A 20,791-nucleotide genomic window follows, 5' to 3' on the forward strand; every position below is an offset into this window, starting at 1 on the left:
CAGCAGCCTTCAGAAATAATTCTAATATGCTGATTTGGTGCTCAAAAAAAGCTGTGCTGTTTAATATTTGAGAAAACTGCAATAAATGTTTTTTGAAAATTTATTGAAAAGAAGAATTTCTTGCAACTGTAGAATCCAAAATAAAAGCATTTGTTTACATAATATATGTGTGTCTACTGTGTATATTTATTATCTATATATAAATAGACAACATGCATGTATATATTTAAGAAAAATGTTACGTTTATGTATTAAATATATTTACATAATACAAATACATGTAGAAAACATGAAAATACACGTAGATATTTTATAAATATATACTGCATGTGTGGGTATTTACATATAAATAATAAGTATACACAGTACACATATATATTATGTAAACCAATTTTTTTATTTTTTTTGGATGCGATTAATCAAAATTAATTGTTTGAAAGCACTAATAAATATATTTATAGACTCAATAAATCATGCTGGTTTCAGGTATCAAATCCTTGTGTAGCATGTTCCGACTTTCTTGCCAGATGTCATGGGAAGACAAGAAATCACTAACCAGAACTGGTGAGTATGAAATGATCCTTCAAACTAAAGTCCCAAGAGTAGAGATATTTCATGTAGATGGAAAGGCCCCAGTAAAAGTCACCCACTGTGACAATGCACATCGGATAGATTTACTTCTACACCCTGGAAACTACGACGAGACCAAGGGCACTTAGTGTCTCATCGAGGGATCATTAACCAAACCCACCTCCCTCCCACATGGCCAAAGGCTAGGACTTCGCCAAGCATTTACTGGGTTTATCAGTGAGGAACTCACTGGCTTCGAGGCTGTGACATTAATAATTTAGAGCTTGAGATCCTTTAGGCATGTTACAGAGACTGTATGAATCACACAATGTGAACGCCATCTGCTCTGAACTATTTCAAGTCAGCAGAGGAGGTATATGCCAAATAAAAGTGTATGCAGTACAAACATCCAGCACACTTGTCTCCCTTAATTAACATAAGAAACATGGTGAGTCAGCTACTGATGCTGCAACTACACAGTAATGTAGCCCACATTCATTTTTTGCTACAGTATTCTACAGACTTTGAAAGCAATACTTTAAGAGTGAAGCAAACCAATGTTCAACATCAACTGAGATGACCTAGTTACAGAACTCGCATTGAAATTCCATTTTGTTCTTTTTCATCTGCAATTAATTCAGCTCGTAATCTATACAGGCTCCAACCAAACTTTGTTTTGTAGAAAAATTTAAGCCTTAAAGGTATAGTTCACCCCAAAATTCAAATTTGAATCCAAACATGCAACTTTTCTGAAAAACATGTTTCCTTTTGAACTGTTTTTACATGTTCACTGAAGGTCAGTGGGGTCCGAAACAGACCCCATTGCCTTTCATTGTAGGGGCAAAAAAACAGACATTTTAAAAAATATCTTCTTTTTTGTTACACAGAAGAAAGTCATATTAGTTTGGAAGTACAACCCGAATTCCGGAAAAGTTGGGACGTTTTTTAAATGTTAATAAAATGAAAACTAAAAGACTTTCAAATCACATGAGCCAATATTTTATTCACAATAGAACATAGATAACATAGCAAATGTTTAAACTGAGAAAGTTTACAATTTTATGCACAAAATGAGCTCATTTCAATTTTGATTTCTGCTACAGGTCTCAAAACTTCCCAACTTTTCCGGAATTCGGGTTGTATATGAAGGTAAGTAAATGATGAGTATTTATTGATTATTTATTTTTGGGTGAAATATCACTTTAAATTTCACTTTAAGGGACATTTCTGAGTTTTTGGTCGCTTAGCAGTCGTGTCAGTTCAACCTCTGAATCCAACAAGTGAACTTATTTTCCCTTAACTCTTCATTTACAATAAGTTAAGCTTTGCAGCTCTTGCATACTGAATTGGTCTTATACATCTCCTTTACAGTGTTGAGTAGCATGTTGATATGTGTAGAATACACGTAGATTACACTTTCTCACATCTATGCATCTTGCAAACACTAGTGGTTCCTTCTGAAAATATATCAAATTTAGACTGTGTTCTCAACAAGTGAATAACATGCCCACAAGAAATAATCCTTGACTCTCAGAGCTCCTACACACGGTTTCGTACCATCATATGTTCCACTCTCCAGTAGCAGGCCGCTCTCTTCCAGCACACGAAATTCCCCCGCGCTGATGAAATTATAGTCCACTCCTGGAACCTCCCCTTCGCGAGGCTGCCTCGTGGTACCTGCCAAAGGCACACAGAATGATGAGTAACAAATTATTCAAAGAAGAATGCCCTTTTTGTGTTAAGGTATTACTTTTTATATATTATTTATTATATTTATATTATTATTAATATTATATATATTTTTTTTTGTTAAAAGGAAGTTGGCACTGAAATTTTCTTGGGAATTTTTTTATAATTTTGAATGCCTTTTATATACAGATTTGATCACTTAACACATTTTTTTTGTGTGTGTATATATATATATATATATATATATATATATATATATAATTTAGAACAGTAATTATGCCATTAAGTCTATGCTAAATATTAATTTAGCACACACTTATCCGAAGCGACTGAAAAATAAGTAATACATAAAGCATCATAAATTCATCATAAATTAATTTATTATTGATTCATCTTCTGAATATAATTATCTACAGTATATGTAAAGTCCGATACTGTATCATAAAAATCTCACAATTCCAACCCCCAAAACAAGTGCATTAAATGTAATTTTAACCTCACTCGTCAAACAAAAGCTGACAAAGATTTTATGACTAAAATGTTAAACTCAATTGCATTAAATCATTAAGATAAATATAAAGAAATATAACGCATCTGAGTGTTGACCTCATTTTCTCTGCTGCAAGAGGAACTGCAAACAGAAACTCTCTGCAAACATTCTGTCACTGAACAAAAGACAACATGGCTAAGTTTTGGGAGCCTTTATTGTTGTCCTCTGTACAAGAGAGAACACAGTGAATCATCTGCATCCATATTCTGCTGTAGTGTCTCTTTTTCGATTGCAACTACAGTCAACATAATGCTTGCGTTATCACTAAAGTTTGTCAAAGCTGACAGTCACACAGCAGCTACTGTGGGGCAAGAGCCCAGATGCCAGTTTCTGTGCTGGAGGAAGATAAACAAACAATTAGCTCTGCAGTTTGCACAAGCTACACAGAACACCGCCAGCTGCTAAAGCACCGTACCATTCACCCCAGCATGATGCCGCACAAGCCTGCACTGCTCAGAACGTCACAAAGAAAAGGCCCTCTTCTCCTAAAACAATTCTTGCTCTTCAAAGACTGCTTTGAAGCACAAAATCTTTCTTAAAAAGAAAAAAGAAAAAAAAGAAAAATGGAAGTTAGTGTTAGGCTTTCACATATGAATTCTGTATTTTTATATCATACAGAAGACATCAAGCATCAAAGAGGGAATTAATTATATTCAAAACTCATTATGTACTCATGGTCAGCTGTGAGATCCCTTAACAAGCTCTGGAAAAGTTTAAAATCTTAAAGTGTAGTATAAAAAAAAAAAAAACGCAAACCTTTAAGATTGACCACCTAGGCCACTTTTTTTATTTCTGCATTCATTTTTTTTTATATATCTGCAGATGAGGCAGAGAGGGGTTAGCGTTGAGCTATAACGGATATTAATGCTAGCAGGAGGAGGGAGGGAGATGGAGGCTTCAGTCGAGCTTCAAAGATTATGTGGCAATTTGGACTCCAGGCGTTCTTCTTCCCCACTTTTTTCAAAGGACATGGCTTTAATGACTTCATTTGATGATTTCAGTGGCCACATTTGTAAAGTTCAAAAAAATAAAGTCAAATTTTCTTCTGTGAACTGTAAACAATAAAGTATCAACTTAAGAAATCAGTGAGGAAATGGATCATTGAGTAAATCTTTCTTTTGAACTGATCCTTTTTAATGAAGCAGTTGATCCATTTATAAACCGTAATGAATGAATCATTCAGATGGATTCTCTATTTCTACTCATTTATTCAATAATAATAATAATAATTGAAAGAAATAATCTTTTTAAGAGAAAGTGTCTAGGCACAGGGATTATGTGTAATGTGCCACTGCCTTAAAGTAATAGTTCATTCAAAAATGAAATTTTTTATCATTATGTATTTACTCTCATGTTGCTCCCCCACCTGTAAAACGTTATTTTGTACTTAGAAAAATACAGGTTCTCTATAGACAGGGGCGGTTCTAGAGGCGGGGCCACAGGGCCCCTGGCCCCTGCTGAAATCTGATTGGCCCTTGATTGGCCCCCTTCCCATCAATCGTCGACGAGAAGAGCAACCGGAGAATTCTTCACAACTATCACAGATGCAATTCCACCCCCAAACAATTGGCGGCACTCGCGGCAGTAATGTGTCGATGCAATTTGGGAAAAGAAGCAGAGGTCTTGGCTTTATATTATATTTGCTTGAAATTTTGCCTGTGAATGGCTTTGGATTGAGCGATACCAGAACATTCTCTGCCGTTATGCCAGTAGGTGGGAGGAAGAATCCATCTGTCTATCCAACTTGAAGACAATTCTTGGTGAGTCACAAATCCTCGTGTTGGTTGTCATTAAAATATGAAAGGATATTTAGCTGCTGCTCTCACTTATTTTAGGTTTGTTAACTAAATTGTGGAAGGACTTTCGAAGTAAACTAATAAACTTGTTAACCCTTTGACACATACGATCACACAGGTGTGATTAGAACTTTCAGTGCGTCACGTCATCAACTGCTGAATTTAAATCCGCTTTCGTGCTTTGACTGGCGCTGAGCCAGATCAGACGTGCTGAGCACTGGTCACATCACAAATATTCAGTGTTTTCAAATACACATAAGTACAAAGCAAACCATACATTTACAGTTTGTAAAATACACGCTGATGTCTATGGAAACGGCAATAATGATCCTTACAAATATAATCTGACTTCATGTTTTTATTGATATCATATACAGATTGTGTAGGTAATTAAAGTTTACTCTGCCCTTCTCGGAGTTTACCGGAGACCTACTTCAAACCTACTTGTTTCGGGAGGAGAGGACGAATGTGCTTGTTGAAAAAAAATATATTTACTTGCACATATTTCAGAATCGGAATATCAGATATTTCATAATATAGTGAGTATGTTTGCAAATGTTTTGAATAAAACAGGAAAAACAAAATAAATGTACCCTGTACTTGGCCCCTGAATGTAGCATGTGGCCCCTTATTGGCCCCTGTCACAGAAAAATCCTAGAACCGCCACTATCTATAGACATCAATAAACCTTAAACCATTGGACAAAAGTTTTGTTATATTCGAAAATGGTTCTTTAGACTATTAAAAGTTTTTTTGTTTTGTTTTTTTAACAATAAACTGTTCTTTAAGAACTGTTTCATGAAAAGCTCATTGAAGAAAACAAAATGGTTCTTTAATGGCGTCACTGTGAAATCCCTCCCTTTTTTAATGGTATGTGGAACACAAGCAAATGTATTTTGACACTGGCACCCCTTCATTGTATGTATCCCCCCCCCCCACCCCAAACAAAAAGCAAAAAATATTTTTCATATAATACTCTTTTGTGTTCCATAGACAAAATAAAGCTATACAGGTTTGGAACAACATATGGTAAGATATTTTCAATAATTTTTTATTTCTGCCTGAGCTTTCTCTTTAAAACTGAGAAATTGAGCAATGTATTATTAAACACTGACTGCTATAAAATCGCAATACTGTTCCTCACTGTCCTTCACCTTTACTGTGATTAATAACTTATAATTAAACCATTATTTGATTATTTTACTTGACTGAAGCCTGGACGATGAACTATGACAGTTCATTCTGACATTACTGCTACTACCAGCACTATTAAATATAAGTAGACCTGTCCATCCTCTGACTCTCAGCCTGATGCTTATGATTATACTGGATGGAAAAGTGTGAATCAATGGAGGACTGTGTGTTGAGTCATGGGCCTGAACAGACCGTATCAAGGGCAGTGGATGAGAATGACATTAGAGATTCCAGGTGGGCCCACACACTGAGCCAGTGTCTCATGCAATGTTGAGCCACAGCAAAAGAAAACATCTGCTCAGGCCTGGTGTCCATTAAAATCCCAAATTACAAAGAGTCACATGCCAGGTGCAGGACTCACTAAATGAAAACAGCACAAACTAGATCACATGTCTAAATTAACAGATGGAGACTACATTTTTACATTTACTGAAGAAAAAAACCTGTAAAACTTACTGGTGCATAACTTGCTGACACAACACTATTTGGCTGTTGAAATGCAGTTAATATATGATTAAAGTCATAAAATCCCATTCCCAAGTGTGATATTCTGGTCTTTGTGGCTCTGGAATTTCTTTGTTGTGTGGTGCATATGAGCAGGGGTGGACTTACCCATTAGGCAAAGGTAGGCGACCGCCTTGGGCCCGCTAAGGCCAGGGGGCCCCCTAAAATGCTTTACATATAGGAGTTGGGCATTGAGCACTGACACATGAACGGTTGCTGTTTACGGTGTTTATTACCATGACAACCGTCTGAGTCTGTGGCGCCTGCAGGTGTACGGCTGTACGCACTGAGGACCATGAGCACTCAGACTGACCTCCGATTTGGATGTTCTCCGTGTGAATCGAATGCTTTAAACTTTAAACTCATGATTTCAAATTATGCTGCGCTTTATGCATCTGCCCACTGTCATATTCATATCATTTTCACGTGCTGTAAAATGAGGGTTACCCTGGCTTTATTTAAAAAATATGATACCCAATGCACACAAACTTCTCTGTGCCCTGTGGGTTAAAGTGTTTACTTTATTTTTCACAAATATTTAATTAAAATATAATTAAAAAGACTGTCATCTAAAGTATGTTTCTTGTACACATTTATTTTTTTAATCCATTGTCAAATTATTTCAAATTTCTTAAACATTAATAATAATAATAATAAATATAGCTGCAAGCAGCAATAACGGGGCCAAGCACTACAGAAGCAAGCTTCAGACGAATGGCAGGAATGAGTAATTAAAAGATTTAAGATTATTTTAGGCAAATGGCTTGAAAACAATAAACAGAACAAGTAATAGGATTTATTGGCTTATCACGTGTGACCAATAGGTGGCGCTGTTACTAAATTAGTGTGGAATGGTCAGTGTGAGGTGACTATTGCACATACAAAGTTTGGTGTCAGTATGTCAAAGCTTTGAATATATATAGCCTTAGAGTCATTTTGACACAGTGCTTAAAGTTCATAGTGGCGCTGTATGATAACGGTTGCGTCTATCGACACGAAATCCATAACTTTTTGTGAGCACAGTTTGAAGATGATTTGAATAAATTTTGGTGAAAATCGGACCAACGGTTGATGAGGAGTTCGAAAAAGTAGGTTTTAACTGAAAATCAAGATGGCGGACAGGAAGTTCGGCCAAATAAGGAAAACTTGGTATCTATGTTCTCGGCTTAACCCATGGAATCTAATAAGACCAGCGCCATTTCAATAGCCAGATTTATTCAAAAGTTATTAGCCTTTTTTGAAATTGTGTTATAACTTCGCTGTTCCGAAATATTTTGAGTACCTTCAGGGGATAGTGTTGTTGGCACATTCTGAGTTTCGTAATATTACACCGATGCATTTCTTTAGTATAGCATTTTATTTCAGAAAACTGCATTGAAGTCAATGGGAATTTCATGTTTTGTTCTATTATAGCGCCACCAAGAGGCTCAGTCACACCATTTTTTTAATGTGTCCTCAGAGTGAGCCCATACATATGTGTGTCAATTTTGGTGAAAATATCTCAATTCACTTCAGCGTTATAGACATTCATATGAAAAAAATACGTAAAAAATGACTGACACATTTAATCATTTTACATTTACATTTAATCATTTAGCAGACGCTTTTATCCAAAGCGACTTACAAATGAGAACAATAGAAGCAGTCAGGTCAACAAGAGAACAACAACAGTATGCAACAAAAGTGCCATGACAAGTCTCATTTAGTCTAGTATAGAACGCATAGGCAGGGTTTTTTTTTTTTTTTTTTATAAAATGAAAAGACAAGTAAAGGAAAAGTGCTAGTGTTAGTTGGTTAAGTGCAGGCGAAAAAGATGAGTCTTTAGATGTTTCTTGAAAATGAGTAAAGACTGTACGAATTGAGATTGGGAGGTCATTCCACCAGCTGGGCACAGTCCAGGAAAAGGTCCGTGAGAGTGATTTTGAACTTCTTTGGGATGGTACCACAAGGCGTCGTTCACTTGCAGAGCGCAAACTTCTGGAGGACACATAAGATTTAACCAATGAGTTTAGGTAAGTTGGTGCCTTGCCAGTGGTCGTCTTGTAGGCTAGCATCAGTACCTTGAATTTGATGCGAGCAGCTACTGGTAGCCAGTGTAACCTGATGAGGAGAGGAGTAACATGAGCTTTTTTTGGCTCATTGAAGACAACCCTCGCTGCTGCATTCTGGATCAATTGCAGAGGCTTGACAATACATGCAGGAAGGCCCGCCAGGAGAGCATTACAATAGTCCAGTCTGGAGAGAACAAGAGCTTGGACAAGAAGTTGGGTTGCTTGCTCTGACAGGAAGGGTCTAATCTTCCTAATGTTGTATAAGGCAAACCTGCAGGACCGGGTAGTTGTAGCAATGTGGTCTGTGAAGCTTAACTGATGACGCGACTTTGATTGAATTTTACATTTGGGCATTGGCTCATGACTATCGACCTATGTTTCCGAACTTCTGACGGTGGTTTCGTCTCGATCAGACAATCGGTTTCGAAGATATAGCCGAATATTTTTTAAGCGCTAAATCACAAAGCTACACAAACCGTAGGGCGAAACCTAGCATGTTTGATATCGTAGGACTCGGTAAGGTTTCAGGAGTCTAATTAGATGAGTCTCGTGAAAATAGGTCGACCACACCCAAAGTTATAAGCATTTAAAAAAAGAAGATCACCACTAGGTGGCGCTGTTTCGAATCTTCTCACGCTCTCTCAGGACATTGTGCTGATGACCCATACCATGTTTCATAACAATCCGTTTTGATGCGTTCTTAAAATGCAGCATTTTAGCACAAAATTCAAAATGGCCGACAGTCAAAATGGCCGAATTGGTAAAATTGGATATCAGTCGACTCGGCATGTTTTATGATTTTTGGACAAACTGTTTAGAAGTTATAAGCAAAAATAGCAATTTTTCATATCTCCGGACCAGTAGGTGGCGCCGTGCTGAAACGCAGCAAGTAGCCTCAGGTCATGCTTGTTATGACATGTACCAAGTTTGGTCTGAATACGATAAATCGTTGCAGAGATACAGCCTTACGACTGTTTTTGTAAGCGCTACTTAAAATTTGTTTGAGCGTTTATCGAAAACGGTTTGACGAATCAATTTGAGTTGCATAACTTTTGGTCAGCACTGACTGAAGATGATCTGGTTAAATTTTCGTGTGAATCGGACAAACCGTCTAGGACGAGTTCGAAAAAGTAGGTTTTTCAAAAAATTCTAAATGGCGGCCATATTTCTATGACGGAAAATGACTTCATAGGGTGCATTCGAATCGTCATGAGCTCAGAAATCAGAGGAAAAACCTCTGAATTTTGTTGATTGGCCTTACGGTTAAAAAGTTATTAACAAAATATAAGTGAAATTTTGGACAGTTGGTGGCGCTAGAGGGAATGACTTAGACACACCAAAATTGGTGTAGTTAATGTTGGCACTGTCCTCTATCAGAATGTCAAAACATTACAACTTTCCCGCAATCGGTTCTACGGCTGCCATAGACTCCTAGACGGAAGAAGGAAGAATAATAATAAGAACGGGAACAAATACAATAGGTGCCTACGCACCTTCGGTGCTTGGCCCCTAATAAAATATATATATCAGCTTTATATCGGCTATCGGCCCCTGCTTTCCAAGATATCGGCATCGGCTGTCAAAAAACACATATCGGTCGACCACTAGTATTAAGTTGTTTCCACTGTTAGAAAAAACTGCAAGTGATCGCGCCGTCGTCTCCATGTCCTGCAGAGCATGCTTCAGTTTCAACTCTCCACACAAATGTCTAGGTTAAACATTTAAACAATATGTTTAAATTGTGACATGCTTGAACTGTGTTATATCTATTGATTTTATTTTAGGCAAGTCGTGATGATTTGAGAAGGCTAAATTGATCAAACATATAGTCCATAATCAATTCACTGTCTGCCGCTGGACTAAAAAACAAACAAAACAAAAAGAACTTACATTCAACGAACAAAAAATCTGTGAGAAAAAGCTGTGACTCATGATGCTCAGCTGGGTGAAGAGTCTGTTCTACCAGGTGAGGGCAGAATGGAGAGGAAGAGCATGTGAATAACCCTAAAAAACACATGCTGAGTCTACTCACTCTTTCAACATTCCCTTTAGATGAAATTACTGCGTTAAAACTAACACTCGGCACTAGCACTTCTGGGTTCTCAAGAGCTGTTGAAGATTAGATGCTCATTTATATTCAGCTGAAAATGACCAAAAAGTGCTGTGGGGTTGAAACACCATTTGCAGCTTTGTTTAGTGGACAAGGAGAAATATGTTTTTCACACACATCACGATTCGGATTCCATTTATCAGATCGTATTTTCTCTAATAAAACCAATTTCATTTTTTAGAAGGCTCGTGAACTGAGAAATCAAAATTGCCATTGTAATTTTAACATGTATGTTTCAGAACTTATTTTAAAAACAGCTTATATAGAAGGCAGTCTCTCAAAACGACAGGTTGTGATATGCTTGTGTTATATCTATAGATTTTATTTTAGGCAAGTCGTGATGATTTGAGAAGGCTAAATTGATCAAACATATAGTCCATAATCAATTCACTGTCTGCCGCTGGACTAAAAAACAAACAAAACAAAAAGAACTTACATTCAACGAACAAAAAATCCTCTGAAAATTTTTCTAAATTTACTTTATAAAAAAACTAAACAAAATATAATCACTTTTCCATTACATACAAAACTGAACTATTTAATAGCTGAAACTATAAGCTTTTTGGGGGTGAAAATGGGAAAAAGATTGGGCTATGGCCTATATTTGAGGCCCATGTAGGGCTCTAATCCACTTCATCCAATGCTGTTTTGTTCTAATCTGTGAGCATGCTCTTGATATATGTATTTAAAGCTATTTAACATGTACATGAAAAATGTAGAAAAATTGGACACAACTATGGGGCACCATTGTGCAGCAGCAACCATCAAAACAAAAAAGGTGAAAATGTATAGGGGCACAATTCCTATATTTTGCCTTGGGCCCCCAATTCACTAAATCCACCCCTGCATATGAGAAGATATTCTGAAGAACATTTTTACCATTTTTTGTCCATGAAATGTCCAATGATAGTCAAAGGGGTCAAAAAACAAACAAACAAACAAACAAACAAACAAACAAACAAACGTTAGATCATTTAAATTTCACTACAGGAAATAAATGTATAAATAAAAAACCACAAAGACATATTTTCAGTTCTGTTTCCAAAAGAAAAAAGTCAAAACTTGTTTGGAATTACAAAAAGGGTGAGTATATAATTACATAACTTCCATTTTCAGGTAAATTTTCCTTAAATAGTTAGCATTTTCCTTAAATAGTTAGCATTAAATGTTTTTTTAAAATCTCTAACCCTAAGTATGAGCCATATTAATGATGTTAAATACCTTAAACAGCCCTAATTAAAAGATTACACCACAGCCCGAGAGAAATAAGCGCTAATTAAGGATGTGCGAGTAATTAAGGCATATGTTTCACTAATTCACTGGTTTGTGGCCAGACCACATACTGTATTCTGCACAACAAAAGAGCAAAACTCATTCCGTGATTATGTACTGGTTTATTGGCATTGATGTTGTTAAAGAAAAAAGATGGTTGTCTGTTCCAGACAGTCTGTAACTGAAAACTGATGCCAAGAAATTACTGAGCCAATACTGGCAAGTAATTCTACATTACCCAACAGGTTTAATCGATCATGATTATGTGACATTAGTTCAAACAGTTCAGACGTTGGAAGTATGGAAACTGAAATTGTCACAAAATAAACAGGGAGAGGGGGAGAGAAGGAATAAACTGTCCTCAAGTACGCATCAGCAGCCTCGGGCATCTGCTTGTTAAAACAGCAATCCCACCAAGAACAATAATTGAAATGGTAAATATATTATCATCCACAATAACAGACGATAGCGTTCTATTTATAATACGCGTGCAGCCATGCACTGTAGTTCTGTCTTCTGCCTCTTTAAATACTCAAGCTCTTCAGTAAATTCAGTTTGCATGTAAATGTTTTTATTATTTATCAACTGGGAGAAAAAAAACGTTCTGAAAGTGATTCCAATGACATTATTTCTCTGCGTTGTTATCATTATAGTTGTGGTATGAAATCCTTATAGACATTAATTCTGCAGTTAGAATTATAGTCATCGTCATTGCTGTGAACGCTGTGACTCATGATGCTCAGCTGGGTGAAGAGTCTGTTCTACCAGGTGAGGGCAGAATGGAGAGGAAGAGCATGTGAATAACCCTAAAAAACACATGCTGAGTCTACTCACTCTTTCAACATTCCCTTTAGATGAAATTACTGCGTTAAAACTAACACTCGGCACTAGCACTTCTGGGTTCTCAAGAGCTGTTGAAGATTAGATGCTCATTTATATTCAGCTGAAAATGACCAAAAAGTGCTGTGGGGTTGAAACACCATTTGCAGCTTTGTTTAGTGGACAAGGAGAAATATGTTTTTCACACACATCACGATTCGGATTCCATTTATCAGATCGTATTTTCTCTAATAAAACCAATTTCATTTTTTAGAAGGCTCGTGAACTGAGAAATCAAAATTGCCATTGTAATTTTAACATGTATGTTTCAGAACTTATTTTAAAAACAGCTTATATAGAAGGCAGTCTCTCAAAACGACAGGTTGTGGATTGTGGCACTTTATGACATAATAGTGTGGCTAAACCCCACCTCCACAGAAGATGATCAACACCTGCTTCTGCATCGCTGCCTGTTTAGCCCCGCCCACCGATTCGTGCATGAGGTGTAAATAACAAGAGAGGCAAACGCAGGTCTATGCAGAAACCAAAAGATCAACTTTATTTTTAATGAAACGTCAGTAAGATCTTGGTCCTTTTTTCACTTCAATTAACCACGGATTCATTCATAAAGGCACAATTTAATACAGGATTTTCAGAAAGACTAAAATTAAATTACGATGCTGTGCTGACTTCATTGGGCATGATGTCAAACCACAAAAGAATAAGTAACGTCTGTGAAGGAAGTAGGCTGTCAAATATACACAACTGTTAGCCAATCATAGAGATGGGCATTTACTTCAGAGTCTACTAAATCTGTATTTAAGCAATGAATAAGACATATATCTGGGTTATTTTGTAAACAATTAAAATAAAAAAACAAAAATTAAATTACATACTGCTTAACAGATCATCAGAAAAACCCGGAAGTGGGTGATTGTCTGTAATAATTTAATCTACTGTTCATCACACAGTGCACTATATGGGAAACCGGGAGCCATTTCTAGGGACTGAAGACGTGTTACTGACACCATAATCATTGTCCGAGCAGCCGGAGTCATGGCAGAATCATCTGAGTGTGACCTGCACTAACACATTTAATGAGTTCTAAGGATCTGAGCGAGGTCAGACATGTGAATGTGTGTGGTACTCACAGGGAATGGTACGCAGGTACAGGTTATCTCTGATCACCTGCTGGAGCTTGTGGTCCAAAGAGCCTTTCTGGAACTGCAGGCTGAGGTAATGACGCAGATCCGTGTTTAACACATTACCTGCAGAGACACATTGAATTTGGGTAAACTTTGGGTAGTTTGAGTACAAAAACATCATTTGCGAACTATTATGCATCCATATTGTGATGACTGAAACAGGATATTTATCAATATATTCCAAAATATGTAGGTTTGTCCTGTGTCACCCATTGAATTCATTCTTCAGAAATTGATTGGATCAAGCTAAAGTGCTCTCTATATGACAGAATAGAGCAGAGGAGTTATATATATGATGTATGTATTTATTTATATATTTGAGTACCAAATCAGCATATTATTATGATTTCTGAAAGATCATATGACATTGAAAACTGGAGTAATGGCTCCTGAAAATTAAACTTTGTAATCACAGGAATAAATAACCTTTTTAAATATATTCAGATAGAAAAGTTATTTTAAATTATAATATCATTTCACAATATTACGGTTTTCATTGTATTATTAATCAAATAAATGCAGCCTTCTTAAAACCATTACAATTTTAATTTATGATTATTCATTTTCCCAACAAAAAATTTTTTTCTTGATACGAAGAGCATTATTTGCTTAAAAGTTTTGCAAACTGCCATTAAATAAACTTGTAGAATGATATATGAGTAAAATGATTTATATTTTATACAGAATTTTAATAATCTGTGACTGAGTTCTGCTCATTAGCAACAGCTGTGCGGGTTGGCAAACAAAAAGCAAACAAACAAAAGTGAAAAGCTGTCAGTTGCAAATGAGGTGAATATAACTAAATCATGCTAAAATCTGGAAACTGTCCCAGTCTTCCTTCTGATTAAATGACAACCTTGAGATGTGCAGCAGGAGGTCCAGCTGTTTCTACAGCTACAAAAAAAATATTTACTGGCTTCCTTTCACGAGCATCCAGATGTGTGAATGCAAGATGAGTGCTAACAAAACAATGCAGGTCGCTCTTGCAGCAAAAGTGCCAGGAGTTCAGGTGGAGTTCAAGGAAGTGTGGAGGCGGTGCAAGTCATCCTGGAGGAAGGAGGGGAGGAGAAGACCCTCTGAATTAAAGAATGAGAGAGTCGGAGCCAAGTTTCCCCTGACGAATTAAATATGGGAGGGAGGGGTCTCTTTGAGCAGCTCCAGTCTCCAGCTGTTGGTATTACGCAGCTGATGATCTCTGGGTTTGGGAGGATATGCTTTGAATCTGTGCCAGTCACACGACTGCTGCATCAATAAGCATTGTTTCGGACCTCACAGCTGCTGAACCCGTCTGGCTGTCCTCACAGACCTGTGTGATCATGGATCCTGACACACTCTGGCATATAATTACAGGTAAAAGAGCCCCTCGGCTACTTCAAAAATGGGTCAAGCTAAACCTTTGCAAAGTCCTGACATCTGGAATCAGCATGTGCTGTTAATGTGGAGTCTAAAAGTTTGCAGAGCTCAACACAGACAATTTTTTCCCCCTCTGTAGTTCAACATTTTTACTGGTCTCACTACAAATGAACGCTTTTTTTTTGTATTTGCTAAAATATAAAATTTTCGTTTATTAACATTGTTTTTACTTTGCAAAATATGCAACAAGCTGAAGATAAATAGCTGTAATTATATTATATTATATTATATTGCAAGACATAAAAATAATAGATGTACAAGATCAGTGAATGTAAAACTTGAATTGGCAGTGCAGCAGTTTTTAGCAATGCATTTTTATATTTGCAAAAAATATTTTTCTGTTCATTGAAATTTTCTTTACAAAAATAAAATGTGATTGAAGATATTATATTATATTATATTATATTATATTATATTATATTATATTATATTATATTATATTATATTATATTATATTATATTACAGAAAACCATATAATATAATATGTTTATTTAAAAAAATGTACAAGATCAATTAAAATGCGTGAGTGGAGTTTACACTCTTTTTCAGACTGACTCCAGGTCATTGTTAAGTAAACAGAAAGTGTTCACATCTTGAAAAGGAATAAGAAATATTTGGAATTTTTCTTCTAACTATTTTATGCTTTGTAGTCATTAAAGCAAAAAGAAGGACAAACCAAATACTAAGTAATTAGGAATTAACATGAATTTCACCGTAAATTCAATGTTTCAGTCCAGCTGAAAAGACAAATAATTCATGTGGCCTCGAGAGAAACGACATTTGTGCCTACAGACAGAATAAATACAAACATGTTGTGCTATCTCTGGCTAATTTCGAATGCAAGGTAATCAAAACAAGTCTCTCCCTAAGCAATTCTCTCTCACAGGGAATGAAATGTATGGCCCACTGTGATTGCAGATTAGCCTCATTTCATTGGTCGACTTCGACGCATACTAATTTGCTCCAATCTAAATGTGCTCAAGAGGCCCATCATTTTCATTTAGAGTTCTGGTATTAATTCCACCTCTATGGTTGTTTAGCAAGACATTACAGTGTGTCTGACTTTTTCATTCTGCAGCACTCATTTCTAATAGTGTACAACATGATTTATAGCTGCCGTTCATTAGGGAGTGTCTTGGTCCTGCCCGAGTGCGTATTGAGCTGCAGTATGAAGTGCTGAACTATGCTGAATGAGGCCAGTTGGGATCGCTAGGGAGGCTCTGTGAGTCATACTGCGAGACCTCAAAGGAGAGGCAGGACGGGTGGAGAGAAGCCCCCCAGACTCCTCTTACACTGACATCACCAGCTCCAGCTACACACACCTGGAAATAATCAGCAGCTCGAGAGCATGAAACGCACTGGGAATGTGGTTAATAATATAATAGAGGTTGTAAATCACACAAAGCAGTGAAGCAAATGAATCATATTTCGAATTGTAGTAATAAACTCTATTTTAGAATGCTTGATCAAAATGTTGATTCCAGGCCCTCCTATCTAAGCCAATTCTGTTGCAATAAAAACAACCCCCAAAATATGATTTCAGTTTATTGTTCATTTTTATTTTACCGTGTTTTATAAGCAGAGAATCATTTTAATTAGGATTATGTTAATACAACTATTTAAAAAGTTTGAGGATGTATTGTGGCCCAACAGGAATTTGCTAATTTGTATGATTTGTGAAAAAACGTACACATTTTAAAAGGTGGTAAATTCGTAGGAATTCATATGAAAGACCACATATAACCCTACATCTAAACCTACCCTCACAGAATTTGTACTAAATCATACAAGTGAGGTCATACGAATTTGTACAATTTAGCCACTTCAAAAAAAAAAAAAAAAAAAAATGTACAAATTAGTCGTGAGATAGCGTTGGCATTTGAGATTGGAACAGGCTATATATTAAAGGCTCATTATGGTTTAGGTCCCCACCCCAATTAATATAAACATGTGATTAGTTGACTATTGGCACATTTATTCGACTCCTTTTTTTTCTCGAAAACCTTGTCCTTTAAAGATGTGTCAGAAAACTTGAACTCGCGAAAATAATTGATGGCAGAAATACACCTTCAAATATTCAGATCAGCTACATTTACATGGCTTCCATGTTCTCCCATATATGAAAACCGTCATCATTTACTCAAGAAGATACAAATACAGATGTTCTGAAGAATGTTGAGTAAGTGACAATGATATAGAAACTGAGATCAGTGAGGGTCATTTTAAAAGTGGCATTCGAAATGCACTTCTTATACATAAAGTATAATTTGCATTCACTCATAAATAAAAACCATGCCAAACGAGAGCTTTTTATGTGGGGAAGGCTTTCAAAGCTAGTGACGGTTTTCAAATTAAATTGTACAACAAGGTCCAAGAGCTACACTGTGTAATTCTGTGGACATTGTCAAACGGGAGGAATTTAGGTCAGGCCACAATACCTTTGCTTCATCCTTCATCAAGTATTGTACAGTAGCACGCTCGAACGTGCTCCATGTTCTCTAGAAAAATTCTGCATGCTTGCAGTTCATATAAACCCAGCTATACGAGATGCCAAAAGCCTTTACCCCAGATAATGCTGAAGATCTTTCAGGAAAGAGTTACAAAATGCCTGTAGCTCTCACTGTTGTGTGTCCTCGTACATGCCGAGCAGCAGGAGACATCAGGACATTAGCCATGTATCACATTGTTATTTTGATGAGATTCTCACACACTAACGCTCAGTGAAACCCCCCACACACTCATTCTATATCAGCCTAGGTCTTTGTTTAGAACAAGGCGCTCTTTGTGGCTACGCTGTCAGGTAGCGTTAGCGAGCTGTGTCATATCTCTGGGGTGTCTCCCACTAGACCGCACCAAGTTCCAGTCACTGTACTGCCAGGCTGCCCATGGGAGCCACGGGATACAAAAGCTCCTTTTGTGCCTCATCATCCAGGCATTAGAGCCTGATGGGGTCAGGCATGGACTCAGAACGAATCCATGATTCAATACCATAGCGCTGATCTATTCTTGTACAAAAGTATCGAAGAAGATTTTCACCTCATGCATTCTTTTATTACTTGACTAACTCTTATATTTACAGTAGTTATGCTCTTATCCACTTGACTAAATGACAGTAGTGATTGGGCAAGGTGATTTCTCCTCAGACATGCTACGGTAAAATGTCAGGGAACGAGAGTGTGGAACAGAAGTACACAGAATTTAGTTGGACTAGATGCCATATTTAATCTGACCAGGGGCGTAGGAGTGATCTGAAAAGTGAGAGGGTTACATTAAAAACCTTATTAACTTGGCTCATGAATATTAATGAAGTCATGTTTGCCCAGTAGATGATTAGCACTTGCACATTCTTTCACTCCACCGTCAAAGTCTTTTTGTACCAGTGGCCATTAATGCATTTTTTTGTTCGCACAGCAATCGAATGTTGAAATATTCTTATTACACAAACAACTGGATTGGAAAAGTGGAGGAAACATACACCCCCCGGCTACTCCTTTTATGACCGATGCTATGCTGCTGAATTTGACAAATGAAACTGACTGTAAGGCCAATTATTTTGAAAGAAATTCTAATTGTGAGGTTTGCTGTGCTTGCTTTTAGGGCTGCACAATTTGTTGGGTTATTTAATAATAATAATAATATAATAATTGTATTTAATGTAAAATTACAAGAATTATATTTATGGCTATCTTAACTTTCTAAATTATAAAAATTAAAACAAGCTTTTATTTTGGTGGAAAACCGCAGGGAACCTTTAAAGCTTCTTGATGAAAGCAGGTATAAACACTTCTCATTACACGTTTGGGAAGATTGTTCAGCGCATGTTGTGTTCCTAAAAGCACTTTATAAGTGACTCAAACCTCCAGAACTCACAGAGATCCCGTGGGGCGGCATTTACTGTGGATAAATAAACCTGCTTTGATTTTGGTTTGATTTTGATCAACAGTGCAGCCCCACTTTGGTCTGTTCAATGTGGCATACTGTACTGTCTCAGCATACTAAGTTACATATCATTTTTCTAAGATTGAAGTGTTTGTCCACTGCAAATTTTCTATGTTTCTTTGGCTGAATGATTGCCCCTGATTGCAGGGACACCATTGTTGTAGGTATAACATTTTGAAGGATTCTATAGCCTCATTTTCCTTTGTGTCACATTAAATATAGTGCCAACACTGTAAGTCTAGTAACACTGTTTTAGCTGAAGCAGAGAATGTTCAATTTGAAGAAAACATAAATATTACTGTTACTGAAATCAGCACCAGGAAGATAACAACAACCATATTTCCAGCTGACTGTACCTTCTGGATTTAAAAGCCAAACAACACTACAAACTATATGCAGAGACGATTACAGCAAACAAATGCTGAGTTGAAACCACTCACCAACATTTGCACAAAAATTACGTGATCCCATGAGTCTATTTATGCGTGTTGAAGGGAAAGCCAAATGAATGCACCTTAACACCTTTTACACTTCAATACCTTCTAGTATATCTTCAGGCATGAATACTCTATTTGCCAATATCAAACAAAAGAAACAGAAATAGACTCTCCCATGACTATGAGTTCATAGAAGGAATCTACATAGTCAGCCACCCACCTGTGTGTTGTACAAACACAGTACCCTACAGGACACTGCTTACACAACACCGTCACCTCAGCCCTGAAAACAATCCCACATGCTGAGACCACTTCTTTTTTCAATTAGGAGAGCAATATAAATGCCACAGATAAACCATCACCAGGAACTAACAAGGCCATGTTATGACAGTGGTCCGTTGGAGATTCACGGGAAGCCCAGTGAAGAGCTAATTAGCGGGCAGAAAGAGGCGCTTGGCAACTCGGGTCCCGCTTGCTCTCTGCTTGTTAGATCTTCAGGGTTTTGTTGGCGCCCAGGGCCCACAGTGAACACACAATTCACTCAAAAGTTTGCTGGGGAACTTTAGATTTTGTCTGAATTTGTAACCAAGAGAAAATAAACATTTTTCTTTTCCGCATATAGCAACCTACCAAAATAAAAGCCAAACATAAAATGAACACACTTCAAAATAATACTTTTCGAAACTGAAACAAATATTACGCATACATAAATATGCATTATACAATTATACATAAAAATACATATACATAAAAAAGTATTATTATCCAATTTGGATTGTACAATTTTATAATTGTATACATTTTTATATAATACAAACAATATAAAATAAAATTTTACTTAATCTTTAAAATAATTTAAATTATTATTTAATTATTAAATATACATAACATTTTATCATGTATTATTTTCAACATATATATATATATATATATATATATATATATATATATATATATATATATATATATATATATATATATATATATATATATTTTATTTATATAAAATAAATTTTTTTTTGGTGAAAAGTACACTTTCTTTTAAATTAATTATATTTTTTTGTTGTGGATATGGATACATCTTTGCTATCTTCAAAAACCTAGGTGAAAGCCTCTTTCAGACAGGATGTTATGCAAACATTAAATGAATGTGTGTGTTAATGCATTCCCACCTCTTCACAGTGTCTGTCTTTTTCAGGTTTTTTTTGACGGAGCCTCTGTTCCGAACTCCCATGAAATCG

The 20,791-nt window shown here is 36.4% G+C and overlaps 1 protein-coding gene across 3 annotated transcripts in view; it reads right to left on the minus strand.

Annotated features, from left to right (window-relative positions):
- magi3a (membrane associated guanylate kinase, WW and PDZ domain containing 3a) overlaps positions 1-20,791 on the minus strand; it is a 144,895-nt gene that overhangs the window by 51,217 nt on the left and 72,887 nt on the right. For all 3 annotated transcript variants that reach the window (XM_059527902.1, XM_059527903.1, XM_059527904.1), the window contains 2 exons: positions 13,707-13,823; positions 2,128-2,247 (listed from right to left, as the gene is read on the minus strand). In XM_059527902.1, the coding sequence (XP_059383885.1) occupies positions 2,128-2,247; positions 13,707-13,823 (237 nt within the window). The remainder of the gene's footprint in view (positions 1-2,127; positions 2,248-13,706; positions 13,824-20,791) is intronic.

This window comes from Carassius carassius, chromosome 37, assembly GCF_963082965.1.
Source record: "Carassius carassius chromosome 37, fCarCar2.1, whole genome shotgun sequence".
Taxonomy (NCBI): domain Eukaryota; kingdom Metazoa; phylum Chordata; class Actinopteri; order Cypriniformes; family Cyprinidae; genus Carassius; species Carassius carassius.